The 13670-nt window shown below is 40.5% G+C and overlaps 1 protein-coding gene across 1 annotated transcript; it reads left to right on the top strand.

Annotated features, from left to right (window-relative positions):
- The first annotated feature begins 5437 nt into the window (after positions 1 to 5437).
- Positions 5438 to 9929, top strand: LOC116840447. Its single transcript, XM_032807154.1, has 3 exons — positions 5438 to 5680; positions 6256 to 6772; positions 7623 to 9929. Exons 2-3 carry the CDS (start codon positions 6265 to 6267, stop codon positions 7976 to 7978), a joined length of 864 nt encoding a protein of 287 aa, XP_032663045.1. The 5' UTR covers positions 5438 to 5680; positions 6256 to 6264; the 3' UTR covers positions 7979 to 9929.
- Positions 9930 to 13670: the final 3741 nt, after the last annotated feature.

The raw sequence follows: 13670 nt of genomic DNA on the forward strand, positions 1-13670 counted from the left end.
CCCGCCTGAGGTTCTTTCGAGAACGCCTCTATGTATAAAGAACTGAAAATTAGGATGTCCCGCAAGATTCGAAATGGTTAGTCAACCTACTCACGGATCGTGTGTGAGGAAGAGATCGGGTGACGAGTACGGGACGAGTTTTCAAGGCTAGGTCGCAATGTTGACCTCTGTGCCTACCTGCCTGCTTGGTTATCCGCGAAAGTCGCTTTGACGAGAAAACGCGCTGAATTTAGGAACAGGAGAGGCGGATATACGGTCATTTTCCTCGTGATCTTCTCTCCACGCCCAAGCATATCCATTAGTTAATGATATGCGATGCGTTTCGAGAGATACTTGGCGCGTTAGAAGCCTGGGTACTCTTTACAAGGATGCGTTACACTCGAGGTCGCCTGATTATCGGCTATTTGTATTTCCTTATTTCGTAATACGATGTATTTTTCGTAAGTACCACGCGTGTCGAAGTAAACGAGGTCAGGAAATGGAACGCACGGTCTGAATCGTGGAATCTGCATTTTTTTCGTTTGATTTCACGTCTAATGTCTCACTATGATTGATTTCACAGTGATTGATTTCACTGAGAAAAACGGCTGATTTGAATGGGACTTTGCTTAAATTCGTTCAAGCAAACATTTAGTCGATTGAATGAGTTATATGGTTGCTGTGATGAGTTATCAGTTGATTCAATGATTGCAATTTGGTCTGCAACTGTATCAATTTATTGGTATTTTTTCGCAATTTATGTTTTTAATACAGGAATAAACTGTCAGTAAGTCTATCTTGTATGTTGCTCATGTGCTTTTTTTATTGTTTATCTTAAGAGAAAGAATGGATACAAAATCGGAAATACAAATAGCCGATAATCAGGCGACCTCGAGTGTAACGCATCCTTGTAAAGAGTACCCAGGCTTCTAACGCGCCAAGTATCTCTCGAAACGCATCGCATATCATTAACTAATGGATATGCTTGGGCGTGGAGAGAAGATCACGAGGAAAATAGTAGCAAAGATTATCCTTTTAGGACACTTTTCCCTGAATTTTGTTCAAATCGGAATAATATTACAGTTACAACAAATTCTGAAATATAGGACATCTAGTCCCGGTCTCTCTTAAATTTCGTTAGAAATGTTGCGGAATTTTTTAAAAGCGCATTTTTGTTTTCAAAATATAAATGACATCTGAAATGAAGGGACAGTCAATTGCTGCTGAATGTTTATTTATTACTCGATCACAAAACAACAATTTTCATTACAAAATTCTCTTCCTGCATTATTATTTCATATTATTATTTATTACTATTATTACATTATTTTTTATTATTATTATCTATCTCTCTGTGGACTCACTTATGATTGATTAGACGAAATTCCAAAGTCATACTCATTTTAGACAGAGATCGACGTTAATGGATAGCACACACCTTCGTACCAGCTCCGCTCGACGAAGACGTTGAAAGATGCGTTCTGCCAGGCAGTTCTGTCGAGAAATCATTCTCCGCGTAACGGTTTAATTACTAGTCTTGTTAAGCTTCGTAGCTCGCCGTTAATCAAACGACAGCGCATGTACGACTTGGTTAATTGTCGGCACAACGATATTTGAATCGGCGAGTTCGCGGTGATGGCAAGCTTACCTGTCTCGTGGTCTAACGCTGTCATAATTAATAGACCTTGTCTACCGTAGATTAACCTATCAAGATTCATGGTTGGGTAGATAAATAGATACATACATTTATTGACACTTTGAGGCAAATCACCTAAGAGGATAATGAATAGCTCTGCGGAGAAATCGATGATGTGTGTGTGCGTGTGTGTGTGTTTGTGTGTGGTGTGTGTGTGTGTGTGTGTGTGTGTGTGTGTGATAAAAAACTTTTATTAATTCATTTATTTTAGTTTATATATTGCGAGAGGAAAAGGTGTGACATCAGCGGAGAGATCTACTTTGATTTTCTTGAATAATACAAGAGATATGTATAATAAAAGGACACTGAGAATATTTTTTAAGTTTCGATTCCAAAACTTCTTTTTAAAACGAAACTTCTTTTTGTGTTCTTTTGAGGAAAATTTTACTCAATATCTATAATTCATGTTATATATACTGTAGAGTATCGAGTAAAATTTCCTCAAAAAGAACATTTTGGAAAGCAATCTAAGAATATAAAGAGAATATCCCGTTGCGACAGAGCGAAAAAAATGTAAAGAGATTGCTGAACGTACTCGAGGGAGAAGTGAATCAAAGTATTTTCCGAAATGATATTCTAGAAAAGCGTAACGACGCGTTTCAAATTAATCCTCACGATCTGATCCAGGCAATCTGTGTTAATTTCGTCGGCCGTGACGCGATAAATCGCGATATTCGCGATACACACCTCCGTTCGCTCTCATTCGCTCGTCTCTTTGCCTCTCTTTACTTTCCTCGGGATTTTTGCGAGCGGTCACGCCACTGCTTTCTACGCGCTTACCTCGCGATGCCTTTTTCAATCAAGTGACGTAGGCAGATTTACGAGCGAGCTAATGAATGACGTGAGCACGTACGCCCGACCGATAGTAGTATTTCTCGCGTCGGCGCGTATCCTCGACTAGGATATGCGCCGCGATATCGGGAACAACGGAAGCCACATAATCGTCGAATCGAGAGTCGCTCGATTGTACATTCAGATCGTGGTAACGTGTGATTAGACGTAGCGTTGTCTGCACTCAGGTGCGCGCACACAGCACGAGCATGTCGCCAATAGACGCGCCGACAGAATTTCTCTTCGCGACACCTTGAATCTCTGTCATTCTGGAGCAAACGCATATCCGGTGTGTTGACCGATCCGTCATCGAAGTATGTTAATTCAACACCGTTTCACTTTTCGAGTCAAAATTTCAGCCCTATGTTAAACCTTGAATTCTACAACGCAGTAGGAGTTAAGTTAGCAAAGTAGCTTTCATTTTAATAATACAATTTACTTCAACTTTGATTCTAATGATGCACGAAATTTCCTTTTTCATTTTCTTTAATATCAAAATAAATTGTATTATATGTTTCAGAATATCAAAATAAGTGTTGAATAGAATAGTGAAAGTAGAATCAAAATTTCGACTCGGATAGGTTAAATAGAATCAAAAGAATTTGAGTGTAAGTTTCAGAGTATCAAAATAGACATTGAATAGTATAATAAGGATGAAAGTTGGATTAAAATCTTGACTCGGGTTCGCTCGGGATTTGCAGCACGAGAATTTTCGGGAAATTCGTTGATTAAACGAGCTGATTTGATTTAACGTTAAACGCGTCTCGCCACAGAAGCAGCCTCTTTTGTTCCAGTAATTTCCTCAAGCTGAACGCGGCGGCGTTATCACCATATCATTATCATTACCTAGATAAATAAATACACACACATTTAGCAGCAGCTTTGATGCATGGAAAGAGAGAAAAGAGTAGTTTCTTTTTTATAGAAATTTTTTTCAATGTGCTGCATGTTTCTGGTAGTGCAGAAAGAGACTGCTAGTAAGGTCTATCTTGCTAAGGAACACAATAAATTTCGCTGGAAACATGTAGCAAATTCTTTAATAGCACACTTCAATGCCTGAAATACAAATAGCACATGAAGTAAAAAGATAGTCAACTGAGAAAGTCGATCTGTCATGAAATTTTGTAGAAACCTATATACACAAAACAATATATGTCTGTCTGTTCTCTGTAAACTCCTAAACCATTTGGCCGACCTGCACTAGATTTTGGATAATTACTTTCAAGGACCTTGCAGAAGATATAAGCTATAAAATCTGGTCAAACCTCATTCCTTCTCCCTGAATTTCATCCCTGATTTTCATTGACAATTTGTGATAACCTGGGCAATGCCGGATAGTTTTAGCTAGTTTTTATTATAAAATTTCTTTCATATAATCGGTTTGTAAAGACTATATCTCTCATGAATGGTTCATATGACAATATATAATATAAATTGAATGGTTAATTCAATATAGTATATTCATCTCATAAGTGCAAAGAAAATTCTAAAATCATCATTAGTCTCACACATCACATGTGTGAGACAATCATCAATTGTCTCACACATTACGGTAATCATGAAAATCTATTTGGGTTATTACCATCGCTTAAGTTGTACGTAAATTTGGTGGCAATTTTCTATTAAGTCGACTAAATATTGCATCCCTTATAATTACTTTATACGGCACTCATATCTATCACACAGAGTGACGAGATAGCAATATGAAGCAAACTTATATTATTGTGCGAAGCAAATTTAGCGATTAATATTTTGTATTTGTCTCAATCGAGAGAATTTCCTGGAGTTTCTATCATTTTATTATCTACGTTGCGATAATCACGAAAGTCTAGGCATCATCATTCGTCCGTCCTACAGCAGCTTTCCTAGCCAGCAGCACCCCGGCTTTCCCTCGCGCCGTTTCCGTCGAACCGTGTCTCACTACCCTAAAAGTCCACGAGTGCGTAGAGAAAAGTTTGTGAAAAGCGATTGAAGAGTCATACATTAACGCGCGACTCTCACGCTCGCGTATTAGGTGGCTGCGCGTTTTCGCTGCCCGGGATGGTTGGATGAATGGCTAAATGGTTGGACACATGGATGGATGGATGGATGGATGGATGGATGGATGGATGGATGAACGACGGACGGACGGACGGATGGATAACGTGCGTGCTCTACATTCGTGACACGGTTCTCGCGGCGGGTCGCTGGTAATGGTCCACCAGCGGCGAACGACAGCGGGACCCGCGCGCGTGTCTGTGTGCGGCCGTTCATGAATCGCAGCGCTACGTACACACGTCGGGCTCAACCACACAAGCCATGAGCGATGAGCCGCTACACTACAGAAGGTTGGCATGTCGGCGTTTACGCGTTTACGCGCACGTACACGGTGCGTTGCTGCCGGTATCGCGTCTGGGAACCAGTTTGCGACGCGGGGAAACGATGCACGTTCTCCTCCCCTTCGCAGAAGGAGGAGGAGAGGGAGGAGGATGACGAGGAAGCGTAATGGGTGGTGGATTGCTCTCTTTGCGAGGCTCATCGCACCGAACAACGATGTTGTTGTTATTGTTGTCGTTGTTGTGTTGCGCGCTCACCGCGGAAGAACCAGTTCGCGCGCAAAGGACGGCAGGCTGTCCTTTACAGCTGTGGGACGAGGCCTCTCTTTCGCGCGAGATCTCACGTACGAGGCAGTTGATCCCACCACCTGCGCCTCCAACACCGAGGCTCACCGCGACGTACGGGCTTACCGCTGTCTCTCTCTTTCTCTCTCGGAGCCGTATCAAAGGCAAAAGTGGGCACCACTACCGTTCGTCCCTGGCGCGCCACCCGCCGTCGTCGCGGGCTCCCATATACTTCCCGCAGGAGGTGGTGGGTCGACGATACCCGACGACGTCGCGCACACCTCTAGCGCTAGCGCGTCTAGGAAGGCGGTGATCTACGTATATATAAAGTCGTCGAGGGCGAGACGCGGGTTCAGAAGCTTAGTACTGCTCCTCAGTCCGCACGTCGGGATTGAGAAGAGTGCGCGTCGAAGGGTACTCCGGTACACGCGACACCGTGTCGACCAGCTGATCGGAAGCGAGCCGAGAGAGGGAGAGAGAAAAGGACCGCTGTTTCGCCGTAAGCCACGCTCCCGTCGCCGCCAGCCCTTCTCGCGCCTCCTACGGCCCCTCCGTGACTTCTCGGGCCCAACAGGTGGGTCAATTTGTCGTTTCCGTTACTCGCAAATTATCGAATACGTTCTACCTGCGCGCGGTCAGCGCCGGAATTCGCGGTCGATTTTGCGCATTGACCTTATCGTGTTGCTTATTGGGCGTTCCCGCGACCGATTAATCATTATTGATCTGTTACTTGTTTTTGCAGTTTGATTTCAGCAAAAGTTTTATTCTTCATTCAAATAACGTAAACCTTACTTCGAATGTTCAATCGGAATGAAGAAAGAAAAGTTCGGTCGGATTAACTAAATTTCTGATCAAATACGCACGAATAAAAAATCGGTTGAAATATCAAAATTCTGTTCAGTGAACAAAATTTCTGGTAACTTCAATCGGAATTGTAATTATCAGAATCCTATTCAAGTAAACAAGATTTCTGGTAACTTTAACCGAATTGAAGAGTTCTAGTTCGTTCATATTTCATCACACAAACAGAAATTTGTTTGATCCAACTTAACGTTTCATCCGTGCATCTTGAGATGTGTTTTGCCTCTTCGCTCAAGCGAGACTTTATCTTGATGATTGAGAGTCGTTGACTGGCGTGGAATGTTTCAGAATATCACCATGAAGGCGACTCCGGTACTGGTATTATTCGTCTTAGGAGTATGTTTGGCCAATCCAGTGGAGAAGAAGGAGAAGATCAGCGTCGTCGAGCAGCAGTCTGCGACGCTGAGCTCGTCGGACCGAGCCAAGTACGAGGAGGAGCTTCTGCGTAAGCTCAATTCGAAATGCTCCCAGAACGATATCAGCAGCTGCGTGATGTTGAAGCTGGTGACGTACATGAACAAGTTGCTGAAGAAGGCATCGATCGAGTTGACGGACGACATCGAGATCCGGAAGACGAGCCAGACGTCGGAGGACGTGATCACGTTCGAGGCTGGCAGGAGCAAGGACGACGAGACTCAGATCCTCGACCTCGTTGCGAATAAGGTCTACGCTTTCGTCAAGTCGAGGAGCATCAAGTGGAGGATCCTGCCCGAGGACGACATCGTCGTTTCCGCGTCTGAGGGCGACACGGGCTCGTTGAACTTCGGCCTCTCTATTGAACGCGCTGACAAGCCTATTCAAGACGGTAATTATCCTGCCTTCTTTCTCAAAGCATCAAGTTTTCCCGATAAAGCAAGGTAAAGTTGATAATATTATCAGGGTATTTGTCGACTGACGCATTTTTGGACAAATATTGTAATATTTCTGTAACAAAGACTAAGGTAATCTTTTCAAAACCCAATTCGCGAAATTGTTTCTGTCTTAATTCCGATTTAGTAATTCGAATCTAATGAAAACTATTGATTCTCTGAGTTACTTCTGTTAAGAAATTAAAAGAGAGAAGAGCAATTTCTGTGTCGAGCACGAGCTTTCATTTTCTACTCGTCGCAAATCGGTATAAGGCATTAAAAATTGGGGTTTAAAATTTTCTTTTACTAAAATGATGAGCGAATCATATATGTAGTCACGAGTAATTTAATTAATTTATGAAAATCATTATTAATCAGTATATAATCACATCAAAGTTTGATCAGTGAAACTAACTTCATCGATAGAATTATTTGTGACCTTATATGTGACGGTTGATCAATCATTTCGATTCGTGATTTGCCGGTTACTTCGACCAAGGAAAATTTTCATCGGTTAATGCCCAACACTGACGTAAGCGTCCGCCACGCCGGGCGAACCTCACAAAAATGACGCGTCAGTTTTAGTTTCGTTTCAATTTTCGCTCGCGCCAAGTTGTGTCACCGACTGCATAAACAGATAGCTTTCGCCGGCCGTAGCTCATTCATCTGCTCATCACCGAACTTTACTGCTTTCTCCGTGGAAAGTACAATTGCGCGGTTGCGGTAATCCCGTTTCTTTGTCATCCTCCCGGCTAGCGCTCGCCGAAAGTGAGTGACAACGGCATTATCCGCTGGCGTGTCTTGCAGGCCGCGGCAAGAAGAACAATCAGATGGGTCCGTTAATCGCGGCCGCCATGTTGAAGATCGGCCTGATCGGCGGCCTCGCGTTCAAAGCGCTCGCCCTGCTGGTCGGCAAAGCGCTCCTTCTGTCGAAGATCGCCCTTCTGCTGGCCGGCATCATCGGCCTGAAGAAGCTCTTCTCGCAACAGAAGCACGTCACGTACGAGGTAGTGGCGCATCCTCATCACGGCTCGAGCCATTCCTTCGAACATGGCCACGGCGACAGCTACTCCAGCGGTTGGGCGAGAAACTTCCCAGGATTGACGCCGATCTCCGGCAAGCCAGACGCTCATGAGTTGGCTTACTCGGCGCACGTCAAGTGAACGACACCCGTCTTCCCAGCGCAAGCAGGATCCGAGGACCGTTCAGACGATCGAGACGCTCGATCCAACTCCACGGCGTCCTCGGATCGGCGCCCGGGAACGTGTTCTTGGACCCCTTCGCGGAGAATCCACCCCGATCGAGTATTTATTGCGCCGCCCTTCGTTGCCCTTCATTTTCTCTTTATCCCACCTGTCATCCTCCTTCCACGATCACCCCTCGTTGTTCCCTGCGAGCCTGAAATCCCGCACGACAGACCTACGCATAAAACGACGATGACGACGACGACGAGGACGAGACACGTCACCGACGCACGCACAGTTTACGCACGTAGTTCAACGGATACAGCACGGCGACAGCTTCACCGTGACGTCACATCGCGGATTATGGTGATACGTAGCCCGAGTGGATAAGAGCCTCTCGAATGCATACGGTACACACTCGCATCGTTGGGCTCTCACCTACTTTCGTGACTGCACTCGAGCATAATCGCGGATTACTGCGAGACTCTCAGTCGTCAGGATATCGGACGCGCACATATCAGCGTCATTATTGGCGTTCTCGTTCATTGTTGCTGGTGGTTGTTCGAATCTCCGCGATAGCTCGAAAGCTCTCTCGTGCACATTCAATGCTGACCGTCTGTTTTTCCGCTCAGATTCTCGTCGCGTGTCTAACGCCGGGCACGCGATCGTCTGATTATCCTTTCTCGCGTTAACCGAGAGGAAAAATATCTAAACGAGTATTTATTCGTAGGTGTTAATACACACTTACTTAAAGATTCTTTCATTCAAACAGAATAAACAGTTGGAAAGCTTACAGTTTACGGAAAGCTACGGATTTTGTGAGAAAATGTTATAGTTTGCTTTTTTCATGTAAATTCTGTTCCATGTAAATTTTGCTACGTTTCTGGTAGTGCAAGAGTAGATTGCCAGTAAAGTCTACTTTGCCCAATGAACACAGCAAATTTTTTAATAGCACATTTCAGTTCTTGGAAGATAAATAGCATATGAGAAATGGCAGGATAATAAATTACTGCAAATTGTCCCATCTCTCGGTTACAAAATTCTAATTTTTAAAATAAAAATTCCCTATATTGAAAAGAAAGTATTTTTCTCAGTGTAAAGATATGTATATTGATAAGAGTAAATACGTTACTAGTACTCATGGGATAAAAATGTTTAGTATTCTTTAGATATTTTTTTCTTTCACAGTATAGCTTTGGAAAAATCTAGACAATTCAGAATCAGATGACTGTATTTTTAGTGTTGACTATAGAGTTAAAGAAACGCGAGGAAAAGAGCACATTGTGTGTGCTTCATCTTCCATACTATTCGTTACTCGTTATTAATTTATTTATCCGAAAATGTGAGGCATTTCTCTAGACTCGAAGTATCTCGTTGAGTTTGAAGTGCGGTGCGTGAACATGTGGAAATTCGCACTTGAAAGTCGCGAGTCTGGGAGTTATCTCTTCGATAAGATTCCCCGGCAGTCTCATGCAATTTTAGATTATGAAGGAAATTGCGAGGTTAGGAAGAAATACGTGCAAATAATTGGAGAATGATCGCAGAGTAACTTGCGAGAGGATCATTACGCGAACGTTATGCGAGTAATCGAACGATTACACAGTTGGTGCATCATTAGTCGCGAAATAGGACGTGTCTTTCTTAGCGGAGAGTCTTGCAGTGATCTGCTGAACGCAATAGACAGACAGACAGACGTACTTGTTACTGCGGACTGCTGTTTGTCAACGGAAGGACGCCAAAATTTCACGAGTTGCGACAACAAACCACACACATACACATAAACACAAAAATGCGTGTAACTATGTTTTATTTATAATTAATCCGTGTCTAACTTATCGTCCCGTCCGATTAACGAGACTGCGAGAATGTATGATAATATATTTCTGTTATTTGTGTATAAATAAATAAATATTTATTATTTTTATAGAAACGCAGAGCTTTGTCCGCCAGATTCGCTTGTAATCGCAATAACGCGTCGCGAATTAATTGTATTCGTAATTGTTTTTCATTAATTTCTTTGTCTTCTTTAGAGAAAAAATATTTAAAAGTTTATTTGAGAGATATAAAGTTTTCTTCTGTAAGATAAAATTTATTTCTGTAAATAAACTTTATATCTCACAAATAAATATTTAAGCGTTTTTTCTTCTTAGTATACTCAAAAAAAATTACTTAAAAAATTACTTAAAAAATTACTTAAAAAATTTTTTTCAAAACATAAAATTTCTGTGAAATAAAGTTTATTTCTGCGAAATATATAAAGTTTATTTCTGTGAATAAACTTTACACCTCACAAGTAAATTTTCGAATATTTTCCTCTCAGTAAACTGAGGAAAGATAACTGGAAAATTTATTTGTGAAATATAAAGTATCTTTTTGTAAAGTTTATTTCTGCGAAATATATAAAGTTTATTTTTCTATATAAACTTTATATCCCGCAAATAAATTTTCAAGTATTTTCTTCTCAATATATTGAGAGAAATTACTTGAAAAATTTTCTACGAGATATAAAGTATCTTTTTGCGAAATAAAGTTTATTTCTAAGAAATGTATAAAATTTATTTCTGCGAATAAACTTTATACCTTACGAATAAATTTTCAAATATATTTCTCTCAGTGTACTGAGAAAGAGAAATATTTGAAAATAATTTGCAAGATACAAAGTTTCTTCCTATATAAAATAAAATTTATTTCTCTTTCTCTGTAAATAAGCTTTATATTCTCCACGTATAAACTCTCGAGTATCTTCTTCTCGGTGTGTTATGTCATATAATATTTTTATTCACTCGCCCGCCTGTTTACGTTCTATTTGTCGCCGTGGAACATGATCGTAATTATTCGCTTTTAATATAATTCGTTCGGGGCGGAATAAAACGGGCCGTCAATTATAAAATAACAACGCCGTAACGAGATAGCGTTCAATAACGGCTAATAATATCGTTCAAGAGAAACACGTGTTTTCGAGCAGAAGTCGCCGAAAGGATGTAATACTCGACATCAAGCCCGAGGCTGTCCCCCTTTTTTTTAATCGCAACGACTGACGTCTCTCCAGTGAAACGACTTTCGAGCGGAGGCCCGGGACGCGGTCACGCTCGACCACGCTTCGGCTAAACACAAGTCCCCGCGAATGATACGCGGACGGTATTGTTAGGCGCGGTAAGCATCTTAGTTGCGATCGTTAGTTATGGTCTATTTAAGGCAACTTATAGAACAGACACGGGACGAAACATCGCGTAGACGCGAGAATAAAAGTTGCTTTCTGCGGTTTCACATCCAGGCGATTCATTTCATTGCGTCCACGCTGTAAAAATGTCAAAATGAAATCACGGTCGCACATACACGAAATCCGAAAGTTTCAGCTGCTTGCCGATACATTTCACCTTGAAAAGTAGCAAATTGTAAAAAGAAAGGAAATGTAGAGAGATATAATAGAGATAGAAAGAACAATTTCACCTTTATCTAGGAGGCAAAGTGGAACAGAAAATCACGTCGAAGTGATGAAGAAGTGACTGCGAAAATTGACTTTTCGATCATGTTTTGGTCATTTTGACTAATTTTCATCGTCATTTTGGTGTTATCCTGATTTTTGAGTCATTTTCATCGTCATTTTTGGCGTTATCCTGATTTTCCTGGCATTATCCTGATTTTTTAATCATTTTTATCGTCATTTTTGCATTATTCTGATTTTTCTGGCGTTATCCTGATTTTTTAGTCATTTTCATCGTTATTTTGACGCTGTTATGATTTTCCTGGCGTTATTTTGATTTTTTAGTCATTTTCATCGTCATTTTGGCGTTATCCTGATTTTCTATTCTATCTGGGAATTCGCGATCGAATTGCAATTTAAAAAGATGAAAAAGATCGACACATACATATACTTTATCGCATGAGATTCTTACATAAAAGTCGCGGATCTCTCCGTCGAGAGCGGAGAGGCGCTCACTGACGGTATCGAGTTAAATGTCAAACGCAGCAGTTCCGCTTGGCGATTCTTAGCGGGACTTTAACGCCGAGCGTGTGATTATTCTAACCGACTTATTGTGCGTATGGTGTAATCTGAATTCGCAGACGCGTTACCGCAAGTTTCCACGACATTGTATACACCAAAGGCAACAACAAGAAAATAGCAATAACACAAGTAACGATCTACACGGGTCAACAAGGTCTACGAATGTTCTTATTCTGTCACCTACTGTTATCTGTTATTATCTCTATTTTTATACCTAGATACACTTTCATGATTATTACGATGTGAGACAATCGATAATAAAAATTTTGGATAAATTTCTTTTAATTCATCAAGTAAATATTCTGTAATATTTCTTTTAATTCATCAAGTAAATATTCATCAAGTAAATATTCTGTAATATTTCTTTTAATTCAAGTAAATATTTAAGTAAATATTTTGTGTTGAATTAATCATTAAAATTACATTATATAATAATGTAAATCTTTGTCGTATCAACGCAGCAACAAATTTTGCTAAAAGTTGCACTCAGATTTTCGTATTACATGTTTCACGTAATACATTGTTTTGAATAAATTTCGATAATTTCGAACAAATTTCAAATAATTATTTTTGTATTTCTAATTCGGCATTCTATATATGTAATAAATATAAATCATCTGTCATAAGGAATGCAACCTTTACGAGTCAATTACTAAATTTATCAAATTATTATCAAATTTACTAGTCGATTTGTTAAGATTGCATCCCTTATAAATGGGCGGACGAGTGAATAAAAATATTATACGACACAACACACTGAGAAGAAGATACTCGAGACTTTACTCGTGGGGGATATAAAGCTTATTTACAGAGAAAGAGAAATAAATTTTATTTTATATAGGAAGAAACTTTATATCTCGCAAATAATTTTCAAATATTTCTCTTTCTCAGTACATTGAGAGAAATATATTCACATGATACTCATATTAATCACAGAGAACAACGAAATAGAAATAGAAATACGAGAAAAGATACAAAAAAATGATAAAAATTTGTCCCAAGCAATGTATCACATAAAATATAAAAATCTAAGTGACTTTAATAAATCTGTTTCCCTGCATCAATATAACAAAAAAATTGTGTGATGCAAATATTTCATGTTTAATTCAATATAACAAATTTTGTCCTGTAAATACAGAAATTGTAAAATTTCCATCATGTCTCTCGTCGTAATTCGATCACGGAAGTCTGTATCCGAAAGTGGGTTTTTTTGCTCATTGTTCTTCACTCTTTTCTCTTCGTATAATCGGTGAGAATTTTGAAAATTCAGAATTAGATGAATCAGAATTACAAGAATCAACGTGATTTCTCTACGCTATCAAGTGTCAACAATTGAAGGCGAACACGATGAAATCTCGTATATTCCACGAGGAATTGGGCACGTCTATCGAGATCGAAGGGAAAACCGCCTGGACCACGTGCTGTACCGGGCATTTCTCATTCAAATAAGCCGACCTCCTTTCGCAAGGTCCGCTTTCTCCATCGCGATCGGCAAAGGATCAGAAGTCAGATAACCGCGCGATGATAAGAGAAGTGGTGTGGCGCGAAGAAAGGGAGGCAGATGAAAAGAGACAGATAGATAGATAGATAGATAGATAGATAGATAGATAGATAGATAGATAGATAGATAGATAGAGAGAGAGAGAGAGAGAGAGAGAGAGAGAG

The sequence above is a fragment of the Odontomachus brunneus genome, unplaced genomic scaffold (genome assembly GCF_010583005.1).
Source record: "Odontomachus brunneus isolate Ranch 3 - 2012 unplaced genomic scaffold, Obru_v1 Obru_scaffold_010, whole genome shotgun sequence".
NCBI classification, from domain to species: Eukaryota; Metazoa; Arthropoda; class Insecta; order Hymenoptera; family Formicidae; genus Odontomachus; species Odontomachus brunneus.